This window comes from Coregonus clupeaformis, chromosome 24 (assembly GCF_020615455.1).
Source record: "Coregonus clupeaformis isolate EN_2021a chromosome 24, ASM2061545v1, whole genome shotgun sequence".
NCBI lineage: Eukaryota > Metazoa > Chordata > Actinopteri > Salmoniformes > Salmonidae > Coregonus > Coregonus clupeaformis.
Window position 1 is genome coordinate 6,317,343 of NC_059215.1, and position 14,015 is coordinate 6,331,357.

The 14,015-nt window shown below is 43.5% G+C and overlaps 1 protein-coding gene and 1 long non-coding RNA gene across 2 annotated transcripts in view; both read left to right on the forward strand.

The window, feature by feature from the left end:
* The window catches only part of ccdc120a (coiled-coil domain containing 120a), a 77,617-nt gene extending 68,209 nt beyond the window's left edge, over positions 1-9,408 (forward strand). The window contains exon 10 of the mRNA XM_041846027.2: positions 7,775-9,408. Coding sequence (XP_041701961.2) covers positions 7,775-7,877 — 103 coding nt within the window. The 3' untranslated portion in view covers positions 7,878-9,408. The remainder of the gene's footprint in view (positions 1-7,774) is intronic.
* Positions 9,409-9,437: 29 nt separating this feature from the next.
* Positions 9,438-12,254, forward strand: LOC121537786. Its single transcript, XR_005995136.2, has 2 exons — positions 9,438-11,894; positions 11,975-12,254. It is a non-coding gene; the product is annotated as an uncharacterized LOC121537786 (long non-coding RNA).
* The last annotated feature ends 1,761 nt before the right edge of the window (positions 12,255-14,015 follow it).

Genomic DNA, 14,015 nt, shown 5'->3' on the forward strand with positions numbered 1-14,015 from the left:
TGCTAGCTCAGCTGCGAGGAAAAAACAAGAAGTATTTTGATGGAGCTCAGGCACCCAGAATCTCAGTTCTCAATGCCTCCTACAGCCAAGGTGTTGATGAGTCGAGCGGTGCTGACCTGCTCCAATCCACTGGACAGATGGTAAGCTCAACTCTGCGGCACGTGGGAGACTGGACACTGGGAAGGCATAGGGGGTCGGGAGGGAGGCAGTCTGGAAGATCCCATCCAGCTATTAAACAGCTTTGCCTTGCTAGAGGCGGACCTACCGGCCCGGGAGTCAGCTCTGGTCCTGGGAGTATACCAACGGTCAGCAGCCGACCAGTGGCACCCTCCTCCACAGCTCAGCCGGTTGCTGACCAAAGGAAGCAGGGTGTTGGGCCCTCCTCACCTCCCCATGGGATTCCAACGCCATCCGCTGCCACTGTTGCGTGTGCGGTGAGTCAGGCTGGATCAAAGCTCCCCCCTGCCTGAGGCAGTCCCGTTCTTTTTCCCCCCTCCTCCTTCCCCATCAGATCCATCACGACCACCGTCGTCGTGGGCAGCTCGATGGTGAGAGACTTTGGCCTGCCTACGGCCTGTGAGCCGACCAAGGTCCACTGTCACCCAGGCGCCTGTGTCTGAGACATCGACTCCCTCCAGCCCTACAGTTCTAGCTAACTACTCTAATATTGGCGCCGTCATCACTCACGTTGGATTTAACGACATTCGCTTTAGGCAATCTGAGGAACTGAAGAAAGACTACAACATTCTCTTGAACATCCTTGTTGGCACAGGGAAGACAATAATCATCTCTGGCCTCCTGCCGTGCTATTGAAGGGGTTTGGAACGTTACAGCCGCCTCGCTGCCCTAAACGAGTTCCTGAAGAAACTTTGCAAAGACAGGAACGTCTCCTTTTGTGACAATTTTGACTTGCTGTGGGAGCAACCAACACTCTCTTTTAAAAGAGACGAGGATCACCCTAACCACAGGGGTTCCAGGATGATCTCCATCAACATAGCGAACGGCTTAAGAGACTGACGGTCTGGGTTTGGTAGCGCTCCAGTCCTCCCTGTCATAATAAGTGAGGACATTGAAATCGTATTATATCCTGGAGAAATAGAAGTGCAGTCAATAAGTAAACTAATCTATGTTCCTTTGGCTGTTAGCTCCAAGAGTATTGTTAGCAATAATCATAAAAGCCCATAGAATTTAATTCCACTGTTTCCACTGAAACTGTCTACCTTAGGAAGAAGCCCACTGTGAACAGCCCACTCAGTACCATTGGCTCAAATGTAAATGTCACTGGCATGTCTACCTCGGATCAGCCTCTCAGAATAGCACTAAAAACAAACAAGCAACCCAGAAAAGGACAAAAAATAACCCAAATTAACATATGTAGCCTGAGAAACAAGGTTCATAAAATTGACAACTTACTAATATCTCAAAACATTCATATTCTGGCCATCTCTGAAACACATTTGATAATTCCTTTGATGACGAAGTAGTAGCTATACATGGTTATAGAATATATAGGAAAGATAGAATTGCAAATGGAGGTGTTGCCATGTACAGTGGGGGAAAAAAGTATTTAGTCAGCCACCAATTGTGCAAGTTCTCCCACTTAAAAAGATGAGAGAGGCCTGTAATATTCATCATAGGTACACGTCAACTATGACAGACAAATTGAGAAAAAGAATTCCAGAAAATCACATTGTAGGATTTTTAATGAATTTATTTGCAAATGATGGTGGAAAATAAGTATTTGGTCACCTACAAACAAGCAATATTTCTTGCTCTCACAGACCTGTAACTTCTTATTTAAGAGGCTCCTCTGTCCTCCACTCGTTACCTGTATTAATGGCACCTGTTTGAACTTGTTATCAGTATAAAAGACACCTGTCCACAACCTCAAACAGTCACACTCCAAACTCCACTATGGCCAAGACCAAAGAGCTGTCAAAGGACACCAGAAACAAAATTGTAGACCTGCACCAGGCTGGGAAGACTGAATCTGCAATAGGTAAGCAGCTTGGTTTGAAGAAATCAACTGTGGGAGCAATTATTAGGAAATGGAAGATATACAAGACCACTGATAATCTCCCTCGATCTGGGGCTCCACGCAAGATCTCACCCCGTGGGGTCAAAATGATCACAAGAACGGTGAGCAAAAATCCCAGAACCACACGGGGGGACCTTGTGAATGACCTGCAGAGAGCTGGGACCAAAGTAACAAAGACTACCATCAGTAACACACTACGCCGCCAGGGACTCAAATCCTGCAGTGCCAGACGTGTCCCCCTGCTTAAGCCAGTACATGTCCAGGCCCGTCTGTCCAGCCAGTACATGTCCACTACACCGCCAGGCAACGAAGGAGTGGCTTCGTAAGAAGCATTTCAAGGTCCTGGAGTGGCCTAGCCAGTCTCCAGATCTCAACCCCATTGAAAATCTTTGGAGGGAGTTGAAAGTCCGTGTTGCCCAGCGACAGCCCCAAAACATCACTGCTCTAGAGGAGATCTGCATGGAGGAATGGGCCAAAATACCAGCAACAGTGTGTGAAAACCTTGTGAAGACTTACAGAAAACGTTTGACCTGTGTCATTGACAACAAAGGGTATATAACAAAGTATTGAGAAACTTTTGTTATTGACCAAATACTTATTTTCCACCATAATTTGCAAATACATTCATAAAAAATCCTACAATGTGATTTTCTGGATTTTTTTTTCTCATTTTGTCTGTCATAGTTGACGTGTACCTATGATGAAAATTACAGGCCTCTCTCATCTTTTTAAGTGGGAGAACTTGCACAATTGGTGGCTGACTAAATACTTTTTTCCCCCACTGTATATCCAGAGACATATTCCTGTTAGGCTGAGAGAGGATCTCATGTCAGATGATGTGGAAGTAATTTGGCTACAGGTTCATCTGCCTCACCTAAGGCCTATTCTCCTGGGAAGTTGCTATAGACCACCAAGTCCTAAAAGTCAGTATTTGGACTATATGTGTAAAATGTTGGATAATGTATGTGATATCAACAGCGAGGTATATTTTCTGGGTGACCTAAATATTGACTGGTTGTCAACAAGCTGTCCACACAAAAAATAAGCTTCAAAATATAACCTGTGCCTGCAACCTGGTTCAGGTCATCAGTCAACCTGCCAGGGTATTTACAAACAGAACATGAACTAAATAATCCACTTGTATTGACCACATCTTTACTAATGCGGCAGAGATCTGCTCTAAAGCAGTATCAACACCCATCGGATGTAGTGATCATAATATAATAGCCATATCTAGAAAAAACTAAGTTCCAAACGGGTCCTAAAATTGTGTATAAGCGATCATACACGAAGTTCTGCAAAGATTCCTATGTCAAAGATGATGAAAAATATTTGTTGGTCTGATGTGTGTATTGAGGAACAACCTGACGACGCACTTGAAGCATTTATGAAATTGCTTCTTCCGGTTACTGACAGGCATGCGCCCCATCAATAAACTGACTGTTAGAGCTGCCAAATCCCCATGGATAGATGATGAATTGAAAAACTGTATGGCTGAGAGGGATGAGGCAAAGGCAGTAGCAAATACGTCTGACGACGCAGCAGACTGGCAACCGTACAGTACATTGATAAATCACGTAACTAAACAAAAAGAAGAAGAATCTATACTATGGAACAAAGATACAAATAAACATTTACATAATTTTGAAAAAGTGAACATTTTGAAAAAGTGAACATTTTGAAAAAGTGAACAGTTTGAAAAAACGAACATCCTTCATTGAGGCAGATGGCTTGTTCATAACAAAACCCTTTGATATTGCCAATCACTTTAATCACTTTTTTGTTGATAAGATTAGCAAACTTAGGCATGACATTCAAACAACAAACGCTGAGCCTTCATATTCATGCATATCGGACCAAATAATGAAAGACAAGCGCTGTAGTTTTGAGTTCTACAGAGTTGGTGTGGAAGAGGTGATTCCTTTTTTTTGCTATCTATGAATAAGGACAAGCCACCTGGTACCGACAACCTGGATGGTAAATTGCTGAGGTTTGGTAGCGGAATACAGTGCGACTCCTGTTTGCCACATCTTCAATTTAAGCCTAGAAGACGGTGTGTGCCCTCAGGCCTGGATGAAGGCAAAGGTCATTCTGCTGCCCAAGAATAGCAGCCGACCAATCAGACCTGCTACCGGTGCTTAGCAAACTTTTGGAAAAAATCGTATTTGACCAAATACAATGCTATTTTACAGAATACAAATTAACAACAGCATGCTTATAGGGAAGGGCACTCAACATGCTCGGCACTGACACAAATGACTGATGATTGGCTGAAAGAAATTGATAATAAGAAGATTGTGTGAGCTGTTTTGTTACACTTCAGTGCAGCTTTTGATATCATTGATCATAACCTATTGCTGAAAAAACATACAGTGAGGGAAAAAAGCATTTGATCCCCTGCTGATTTTGTACGTTTGCCCACTGACAAAGACATGACCAGTCTATAATTTTAATGGTAGGTTTATTTGAACAGTGAGAGACAGAATAACAACAAAAAAATCCAGAAAAACGCATGTCAAAAATGTTATAAATTGATTTGCATTTTAATGAGGGAAATAAGTATTTGACCCCCTCTCAATCAGAAAGATTTCTGGCTCCCAGGTGTCTTTTATACAGGTAACGAGCTGAGATTAGGAGCACACTCTTAAAGGGAGTACTCCTAATCTCAGCTTGTTACCTGTATAAAAGACACCTGTCCACAGAAGCAATCAATCAATCAGATTCCAAACTCTCCACCATGGCCAAGACCAAAGAGCTCTCCAAGGATGTCAGGGACAAGATTGTAGACCTACACAAGGCCGGAATGGGCTACAAGACCATCGCCAAGCAGCTTGGTGAGAAGGTGACAACAGTTGGTGCGATTATTCGCAAATGGAAGAAACACAAAAGACCTGTCAATCTCCCTCGGCCTGGGGCTCCATGCAAGATCTCACCTCGTGGAGTTGCAATGATCATGAGAACGGTGAGGAATCAGCCCAGAACTACACGGGAGGATCTTGTCAATGATCTCAAGGCAGCTGGGACCATAGTCACCAAGAAAACAATTGGTAACACACTACGCCGTGAAGGACTGAAATCCTTCAGCGCCCGCAAGGTCCCCCCTGCTCAAGAAAGCACATATACAGGCCCGTCTGAAGTTTGCCAATGAACATCTGAATGATTCAGAGGAGAACTGGGTGAAAGTGTTGTGGTCAGATGAGACCAAAATCGAGCTCTTTGGCATCAACTCAACTCGCCGTGTTTGGAGGAGGAGGAATGCTGCCTATGACCCCAAGAACACCATCCCCACCGTCAAACATGGAGGTGGAAACATTATGCTTTGGGGGTGTTTTTTCTGCTAAGGGGACAGGACAACTTCACCGCATCAAAGGGGACGATGGACGGGGCCATGTACCGTCAAATCTTGGGTGAGAACCTCCTTCCCTCAGCCAGGGCATTGAAAATGGGTCGTGGATGGGTATTCCAGCATGACAATGACCCAAAACACACGGCCAAGGCAACAAAGGAGTGGCTCAAGAAGAAGCACATTAAGGTCCTGGAGTGGCCTAGCCAGTCTCCAGACCTTAATCCCATAGAAAATCTGTGGAGGGAGCTGAAGGTTCGAGTTGCCAAACGTCAGCCTCGAAACCTTAATGACTTGGAGAAGATCTGCAAAGAGGAGTGGGACAAAATCCCTCCTGAGATGTGTGCAAACCTGGTGGCCAACTACAAGAAATGTCTGACCTCTGTGGTTTTGCCACCAAGTACTATGTCATGTTTTGCAGAGGGGTCAAATACTTATTTCCCTCATTAAAATGCAAATCAATTTATAACATTTCTGACATGCATTTTTCTGGATTTTTTTGTTGTTATTCTGTCTCTCACTGTTCAAATAAACCTACCATTAAAATGATAGACTGATCATGTCTTTGTCAGTGGGCAAACTTACAAAATCAGAAGGGGATCAAATACTTTTTTACCTCACTGTAGGTATTTTGGATTTCCATCCTCTGCCTTAGATAGTTTCCTATCTAAGAGGGTTTTATTTAATGGAAGCCTCTCTAATGCAAATTCAGTTGAGTGTGGTGTACCGCAGGGCAGCCAGCTAGGGACATTATTGTTTTCTGTTTTTACTAGTGACCTTTCACTGACCTTGAATAAAGCCTGTGTCTATGTACGCCGATGACTCAGCCGTATATATACGTCAGCTACGACAGTAAAATGTTAAACCTGGACTATTGCCCAGTTGTGTGGTCATGTGCGGCAAAGAAGGACATAGGAAAATTGCAGTTGGTCCAGAACAGAGCAGCACGGCTGGCCCTTAAATGTACACGGAGAGCTAACATTAGTAATATGCATGTCAATCTCTCCTGGCTCAAAGTGGAGGAGAGATTGACTGCATCACTATTGGTCTTTGTGCGAGGTGTTGAAGATACCGAACTGTCTGTTCAAGCAGTTGGCACACAGTTCGGACTGTGCCACACAAGACAAGCAAATCAGAGGTCTTCACAGTGCCCAGCTCCAGAACAGGGGCTGGGAAACGCACAGTATTAAATAAAGCCATGACTACATGGAACGCTCTGCCAACCCAGGTAACTCAAACTAGCAATAAAACCAGATAAAATAACACTTGTATGGTAACTGTCGCAGCCGGCTGCGACCGGGAGACTCATGGGCGGCGCACAATTGGCCCAGCGTCGTCCAGGGTAGGGGAGGGAATGGCCGGCAGGGATGTAGCTCAGTTGATAGAGCATGGCGTTTGCAACGCCAGGGTTGTGGGTTTGATTCCCACGGGGGGGGGCAGTATAAAAAAAATATTTAAAAAATATGTATTCACTAACTGTAAGTCGCTCTGGATAAGAGCGTCTGCTAAATGACTAAAATGTAAATGTAAAAATGTATGGCACAGTGGGGACTGTGAAGAGACACAGACATTTTTATATATTTTGTAGTGTATTATGTAGTGTATTATGTAGTGTGTTATGTATTGTATTATGTAGTGTATTATGTAGTGTATTATGTAGTGTATTGTGTAGTGTATTATGTATTGTATTATGTAGTGTATTATGTATTGTATTATGTAGTGTATTGTATTATGTAGTGTATTATGTAGTGTATTGTGTAATGTAGTGTATTGTGTAGTGTAGTGTATTGTGTAGTGTATTATGTAGTGTATTATGTAGTGTATTGTGTATTGTGTAGTGTATTATGTAGTGTATTGTATTATGTAGTGTATTGTATTGTGTAATGTAGTGTATTGTGTAGTGTATTATGTAATGTGTAGTGTATTGTGTAGTGTATTATGTAGTGTATTATGTAGTGTATTGTGTAGTGTATTGTGTAGTGTATTGTGGTATTATGTATTCTATTTGTTGTGTTTTGTTTCCTGTTCGGACCCCAGGAAGAGTACTGCCTTGACAGCAGCTAATTGGGGAACCTTATAACATACTAGTCACCTTATCCCTGTCCATATCTACAGGACCTCTATCGCGCCAGCTAATTGGGGATCCTTATAACATACTAGTCACCTTATCCCTGTCTATATCTACAGGACCTCTATCGCGCCAGTATCAATATTGTAAATATGGTGTTGGAACTTTGACCCTGTATTTAGCTTCTTACTTTCTCCTGTTCTTCTTATTTTTATTCCTTGTGTGTTTTTGTTCTATCTTGTGCTACGTTGATATTGATTACTGCACTGTTCCACTGTACTTGTGCAACGTGACATTGAAACTTGAAACTCTTTCTCTTTCTCAGGTCTCTGTACCAGGAGTCCTTCCCATCCCAGATGCAGGAGCTGACCCTGAAAGAACCCAGTACTGACAGAGGTGACCTGCCTACCCCGGGTACACTGGTCTGACAACGACCTGCCTACCCCGGGTACACTGGTCTGACAACGACCTGCCTACCCCGGGTACACTGGTCTGACAACGACCTGCCTACCCCGGGTACACTGGTCTGACAACGACCTGCCTACCCCGGGTACACTGGTCTGACAACGACCTGCCTACCCCGGGTACACTGGTCTGACAACGACCTGCCTACCCCGGGTACACTGGTCTGACAACGACCTGCCTACCCCGGGTACACTGGTCTAACAACGACCTGCCTACCCCGGGTACACTGGTCTGACAACGACCTGCCTACCCCGGGTACACTGGTCTGACAACAACAACAAACAGAGGTGACCTGCCGACCCCGGGTACACTGGTCGAACAACGACAACAACAGACATGTTACTGACTGAATGATACGCAATCATGTTATAGGGAAACTTTTATTGTACTCTGCATACAGAAAGGAGAATATGGAAGACATTTATTACCACATTTTTGGGAGAGGATGATGGAAGAATGTGACATTCTAGAACTCAAGAGAGAAGTCAATGTTTTTTTTTCCCAAGGGAGCTTTTCTTTGCATTGCATCATCAAAGTCGGATCATGCATTGCTTCTGCAAGCTGAATGAAAAGGTGCTTGAAAGAGTCCAGCACTTCAATCAGTCTCTGGTGTAAATATAGGCCAGCTGAACATAGCTGTAGTAGTTTATACAACTAATCCAGGTAAAGGAAGTCGAAATGGTGCACGGCCATGGACGGTGTTACATGCTCCTCGGCTGTTACAGAAATACTGCATTTCTCATCATGATGAACCGTCATCATCATCATCATCATCATCATAGAATTCCAGGTCTTAGATAAATACACACAAAACCAACCAAACAGAAAGCACACCCACATCTTGTCACACAGACCTTCCAGTACTATGAATCAGGTTGATGAGAGAATAACTCAGTTACACTGATCCATCTCAGTCTACAGAAGGTTCTGCAGTCTATAATCACACATTTCTATGACAGACAGACAAAACAAAAACAAAGGGGGACTGTCATGTCAGCGATGAGGTTTAATCAGTTGTTTGTCCACGAGACACAGTAAGAGAATACCAGCTCCCTCGAGCTCACGGCTCTCTCAATAACACACAGCAACCTGGACTCAGGGGACAGACGTAACATAGTAAGAGGAAAATCCAGGACACTCCATTTTAGTATGATATGTTACGTTTCTTATGGTGTGTATTCATTTGTGGATGTCCCATCAACCGTTTTCGTATGTTATGTTACGAATTGCGATTCGTACAATATATTCAGAAAATTTGCAAAACGTATGATATGTTACGAATTGCGATTTGTTGTGGGGTAACATTAGCTAGGTGGCTACCGTTAGCTAGGCTAGGGGGTTAGGGTTAGGAGTTAAGTTAAAGGGCTTAATGTTAGGTAAAGGGTTAGCTAACATGCTAACTAATTGCTAAGTAGCTAAAAAGCGGTAAGTAGTTGCAAAGTTGCTAATTAGCTAAAAATGCTAAAACCTTTGGGTTGCTAGATGTTCGTGTTATACGCCCACCCATCCACCCCGACCAACAACCCTACTTTCGTCTTATGTAACCATATCAAACGTATCATATACTAATTTGAGTGTCTCGGATTTACATTTACTATATTACTATGAGACTAGGCTGGACACAATACCAGCTCCCTCTAGCACACTGCTCTCTCTCTCTGTCACCAGTCCTAAGACTATGAGACTAGGCTGGACACAATACCAGCTCCCTCTAGCACACTGCTCTCTCTCTGTCACCAGTCCTAATCAGGACAAATAAAGAGTCATGTTATTCCTCTGGCTCCGTTTCAAACACAAAGTGGTGTGTCGTTCCAGACTGCTGCTTGCACTAGTGTCCAGTAGGTGGCACCAGAGTGTGCTTTATATTCTTCCCACAGATAATGTCATAGATTACCTTTTTTTTTATTTTTTATAAAGAACAACTTTATAAACAAATGTCTCCGCTAAGCAGAACTCTAACCCCAACCAAATAAGATGTAATCCGGGTGTCCTACTGAATAAAACAAGCACGGTATTCTTATCTATGCCTTTTTGATGAGCAACAGGGAAAGAGACACTTGGGTAAAGATTTTACAGGTGCAATTAGGGTTAAGTGCCTTGCTCAAGGGCACATCGACAGATTTGGCTCTGGGAATTCGAACCAGCGACCTTTTCGGTTACTGGCCCAACGTTCCTATCTGCTAGGATACCTGCTGCCCCATATAAAGCCATGCAACCGACAGGTCAGATTCAATCCGATTGCACTGTCATGCGGTAAACACTGCATATGTCGGCTCAATCGGATAATGACTTTTAAATGTTAAGAGCGCTATAAAGCGGATCTACCACTGATCAGATTGAATCCAGGCCTGAGGTGAGAGAAACCAGTGAGGAGACAATGACATGACAGCAAGTATTTATCAGGGAGGTCTTCAGCAGCTTATTGTAGTTGTCTTCAGCAATGCCCTATCTGAGAAAACCTTATGTCCTGGTTCTTTGAAACTCAAAGCAATGATTTCTTAAAGCAACTGAAAAACTCAGATGGAAAATGTAACTTTGAGTTACACACTAATTTCTTTGTCCCATACTTCCGTTAGATGAAATGAACCCTGCTGTTGTAGTGGAGAGGGAATGACGGGATGTGAATTGTGATCAGAATGAGAAACATGGGGTCGTGATACACCCATGAGACCAGCCAGATATTTACCTCCCTCAGACCAAAACACTGGAAGGGATGAATGGATCATTATTGCTGGTCAATCTGCCTTCATCCAGAACATCTAATCTATTGCTGTCTTCTTGACTTTGTCCTGTTTAAGTCCTTGTCTAATGCAGTCAGGTATAGATCAACTCACTGTAGCCTGGGAGCCAGTCAGGTATAGATCAACTCACTGTAGCCTGGGAGCCAGTCAGGTATAGATCAACTCACTGTAGCCTGAGAGCCAGTCAGGTATAGATCAACTCACTATAGCCTGGGAGCCAGTCTGTTCCTGCTCTCCTGACAACTCCTAATGGAATTGTCATACCCAAACATTTTCATGTTCAGCCAATGACAATGAAGTAGCCAAAAGCACAAACAGATCTGGGACCAGGCTAAACTCAACCAGGCTACCCTGTCAACATTCCCATAACCCATAGACAGCAATACATACATTTCTGTACAGTATTTTCCTGAACATATAAAATATTGCTTTCCATGCTGTATTCTCACCTATGCATACACGCATTTCTAAAAATAATGATTGTGCTGTACAGTAGCAACTAAAGCAATCAATCTTTGTTCCAAGGACTTAAGAGCGGACCCCATTCAGGGAGAAAACATGAAAAGAAACATTATATTGTCACACACCAGTTGCATCTAGCCTCTAAATCCAGACTGGATCACTGTTGTTTCACTTCATGTGAATTCAGACTGGATCACTGTTGTTTCACTTCATGTGAATTCAGACTGGATCACTGTTGTTTCACTTTGTGTGAATTCAGACTGGATCACTGTTGTTTCACTTCGTGTGAATTCAGACTGGATCACTGTTGTTTCACTTTGTGTGAATTCAGACTGGATCACTGTTGTTTCACTTCGTGTGAATTCAGACTGGATCACTGTTGTTTCACTTTGTGTGAATTCAGACTGGATCACTGTTGTTTCACTTTGTGTGAATTCAGACTGGATCACTGTTGTTTCACTTCATGTGAATTCAGACTGGATCTCCAGGCTAGGCTAATTCTTATGCTGTTTATTCGTCTTTGCCAAATGCTGCCATGCTTGTCTCTGGACTAACTAAAAAGAGCTTTTCTGCTTCCTCCATTTTGTTTTCACAACCAAGCTGCATGATGACAACAATCAAAGAAAACTTTTTGACAAAGCAAACCAATATTTCCCTCAGGTTAAATTGTCAATGGGAGTAGTTGTTTTAATTCTGTAGATTTTCCTACTGTAGTTGAGCACTTTTACTTCTTGACCAAATAGCTGTGATACGAGCGGCTTACAGCGTGCCCTACAGGTAGTTGGCCCTACAGGTAGTTGGCCCTACAGGTAGTTTGCCCTACAGGTTGTTTGTGCTACAGGTTGTTTGCCCTACAGGTAGTTTGCCCTACAGGTAGTTTGCCCTACAGGTAGTTTGCCCTACAGGTAGTTTGCCCTACAGGTAGTTTGCCCTACAGGTTGTTTGCCCTACAGGTTGTTTGTGCTACAGGTAGTTTGCCCTACAGGTGACATGCTGTGACACTGGCACAAAACAGTTATCTGTATAAATCAACAATGATGACATTTTACTTTATAATGATGTCCAGTTGAACCAGTCTGTGATGTGGTCAGGCTTCTCAGTGATGTGTACGGAACATTGAACACCAAACCACCTGTGTAATAGGGGCATTCCCAGGTGAAAGACATGAGCGGTCGTTGATAAAAGTCAATCAAAAATCGATCCGGTTTTAGTACAAGTTGCAACAGCATGGAAAAAGGATCTAACAGGCCTCCTCTGAGAGCATGGAAAAAGGATCTAACAGGCCTCCTCTGAGAGCATGGAAAAAGGATCTAACAGGCCTCCTCTGAGAGCATGGAAAAAGGATCTAACAGGCCTCCTCTGAGAGCATGGAAAAAGGATCTAACAGGCCTCCTCTGAGAGCATGGAAAAAGGATCTAACAGGCCTCCTCTGAGAGCATGGAAAAAGGATCTAACAGGCCTCCTCTGAGAACGCTCTTCTGTGTTAATCAGACGGTACCACATGTTCTGTAAACACGAGAGGCTGGACGGGCGTCACAACGTCAGCGGCCACAGAATCCCACCATGTCACAGATACGTTGTCAGAGTGCCCTCGGCTACTCAGCGTACCTCCAGTCCGACATCGATCACTGGTCATCACATGACATACAGCATCGAGTCCAGTGTCACAAATAGAACACTGGAAATCATGTGTATTACAGAAAGGGAAAACGTATATATGCTAAGCATTGTGTTAATTAAACTGAATGAACTGTATTTCATCTTACATTTCCCATTACTACCTGTGGTTATTCCAGGCCAGGGGTCTCCCCAGCTACCTGTGGTTATTCCAGGCCAGGGGTCTCCCCAGCTACCTGTGGTTATTCCAGGCCAGGGGTCTCCCCAGCTACCTGTGGTTATTCCAGGCCAGGGTCTCCCCACATGGGTTAGGCCGGGGTCTCCCCAGCTACCTGTGGTTATCGTCCCAGCTATGGTTATTCTAGGCCAGGGGTCTCCTACAGGTCCTTCCCCAGCTACCTGTAGCTAGCAGCCCACCCAGGAGTAGCTCACCAATCAACTGTCATAAAGCTCCCGGGCTACCATCCAATCAATTCTGTTTCTGTATGTGTCCCATCGCAAACTGTCATAAAGCTCCCGGCTACCATCCAATCAAAGCAACATTGACATTATCCCACCCCTGGTTAGCCACTATTTGGCTTAAAAACCCCAACGTAAAGCAAAATCTGCCAATTTAAAAATATTTTGTCTTGCCCAAATATTTTGTCTTGCCCATTCATTCTCTGAGTGACACAATCCATGTCTCAATTGTCTAATGACTTAAACATCCTTCTTTAACCTGTCTCCTCCCCTTCATCTACACTGATTGAGGTGGATTTAACAAGTAACATCAATAAGGGATCGTAGCTTTCACCTGGATTCACCTGGTCAGTCTATGTCATTAAAAGAGCTTAATGTTTTTTACACTCAGTGTATATAATGATTATTTGTATAAATTGGGTGGGGATTGTTGTGCAAACTGTGTCATGACATGCTGCAGCAGAAACATCTTTAGACCGACACGATCCTCTCTTAAAGGGGAAATACACTCAGAAATCTACATTTGACGGAGGGTTTTCCAGACATCAGAAATAGTCTTCTGATGTGATTGAATCATTAACATGGACTCAGAACCTCTATGAATAGTTGTAATATTGATAGTAAAAACAACTCTAACTCAAATTCCAAACCAGGAAAAATAAAAACGGGGAAAACAGAATTCAGGAAAATACAAAATATAGTTTTATAGGGCCCCCCCTTAGAGTTGTTTATTAACCATTCTTTTATTGGGTATATTGACAGAAAACCCATCTCTTGTACACCAAGGACCTTGGGGAAGAGTTGCAGGGGAGAGGAGAAGAG